Consider the following 1,803-nt stretch of genomic DNA (forward strand, 5'->3'; position numbering starts at 1 on the left):
GAACATACAAGAGATAAATTACTGACTGATAGAGGAAATACCTAGGTTACAATTTGTCATCTCTTTAAATTTTATGACAGTTTTGAACAAAGGCAGATATTCTATTCAGAGGAAATCAAGAAGTGATATTCATAGGCAGCATTGTAAGAACTCAAGCAGGAACAGGAGGTGATCCAATGAAATTATTCAGAAAATGCAATCCATTCCTGAATGACACTGAAAAACTACTTAAACATGTACATGAATCTTGCATTCTTCAAGGAGAACACTTTCATTATCAAAAATAAAATCTTGCTCTATAACACAATGTGTGATTTAAAATTTTACTTCTTCGTATTTGAGGTCATCTTGACTCTAGGCAGGTCTATATGCACGTACTGAACAAAGAAAGGAAATAAATAGCTCTAAAGTTTCAGGAGCTGCTAAAACCAGTCTTTCAGCTGTTGCAGGACAAATGACACTTTGTAGACTTTCCTCCCAAAACACTTTTTCAGAGCCTTCTTTATATCTTTATTCCTCAGACTGTAGATGAAGGGGTTCAGCATGGGTGTGACCATAATGTACATGACCGCAGCCGGTGCACCTGAATGTGTGTTGTGTGAAGCAGCAGGACTGAGGTACACCCCTATGGTCGTGAAATAAAATAAGGAGACTACTGAGAGGTGAGATGCACACGTTGAAAATGCTTTATACTTCCCCTGAGCTGACGAGATTGCAAATACAGAGGAAACAATCTTATAGTAGGAGAAAAGGATTCCAGCAAGGGGACCCCCGGCCAGCACTCCAGCTATTAAATACATTACTAAGTAATTGAGAAAAGTGTCAGAACAGGCAAGTTGGACCATCTGACGAAGTTCACAGAAAAAGTTTGGGATTTCTACACTTGAACAAAAGGACAGTTGTGACACCAATAAACTCTGTAAACAGGATTCCATAACACTCATGGTCCAGGACCCCAGAGCCATCAGGACACAGATCTGGGGTTTCATAGAGACTGTATAGTGAAGGGGGTGGCAGATGGCCACAAAGCGGTCATAGGCCATCACGGCCAGGAGGCAGTCATCCAACCCTCCAAAGAGCAAGAAAAAATACATCTGGGTGAGGCAGCCTGCATAGGTTATGACTCTACTCTGTGCCTGGATGTTCACCAGCATCTTTGGGACAGTAGTGGAGGATAAACCAATATCACAAAGGGACAAGATTGAGAGGAAGAAGTACATGGGTGTGTGGAGGTGACAGTCAATGATGACGGCCAGGATGATGAGCAGGTCCCCAAAAATGGTGACCAGGTACATGGACAGGAACAACCCAAAGAGGAGGGGTTGCACTTCTGGAACTTCTGTAAATCCCAGGAGAAGAAATTCTGAAATTTGCGTTTCATTTCCAGGTCCCATGTGCCTGATGAGACTAAGAAGAAACAAAAAGGAACATGGATAGTTTCACAAAGCAAGTAGCACTGTCCAAACAGAAATGTTACATTGCCTATTTCAGTGATAAATTTAATATCTATATTATTTATATAGATCTTATCCCTTTAGTGTATTTCTAGTGCCACCTCTGACTATGAATTCCATCCCCCAAACTCGGCCTTTTACCAAGCATTCATGAAAACTATGGATTTCATGAGATATTCATTCATTTGTGGAATATGTATTGAGTTGTGACTAAGAGGCAAGGAGAGTTGTGGCAATGAGTTTACAATGCTGTAACTCAAAAGTCCTAACCATCAGCACATAGAGAATACATGCAATTAAAACATTATCATATTACAAAGGGGATGATTTCACATGCTTTAAGGAAAAG

The 1,803-nt window shown here is 40.4% G+C and overlaps 1 protein-coding gene across 1 annotated transcript; it reads right to left on the reverse strand.

Annotated features, from left to right (window-relative positions):
* Window positions 1-422: 422 nt before the first annotated feature.
* LOC101421841 (olfactory receptor 7A17-like) lies at window positions 423-1,394 on the reverse strand. The gene has a single exon (XM_004478806.4). The coding sequence runs from the start codon at window positions 1,392-1,394 to the stop codon at window positions 423-425; it is 972 nt and encodes a 323-aa protein (XP_004478863.4).
* Between the last annotated feature and the right edge of the window lie 409 nt (window positions 1,395-1,803).

This window comes from Dasypus novemcinctus, unplaced genomic scaffold, assembly GCF_030445035.2.
Source record: "Dasypus novemcinctus isolate mDasNov1 unplaced genomic scaffold, mDasNov1.1.hap2 scaffold_69, whole genome shotgun sequence".
Classification (NCBI taxonomy): domain Eukaryota; kingdom Metazoa; phylum Chordata; class Mammalia; order Cingulata; family Dasypodidae; genus Dasypus; species Dasypus novemcinctus.

Excerpts from the sequence above, each read along its gene's own strand:
- LOC101421841 (XM_004478806.4), bottom strand. The coding sequence starts at position 1,394 with ATGGGACCTGGAAATGAAACGCAAATTTCAGAATTTCTTCTCCTGGGA.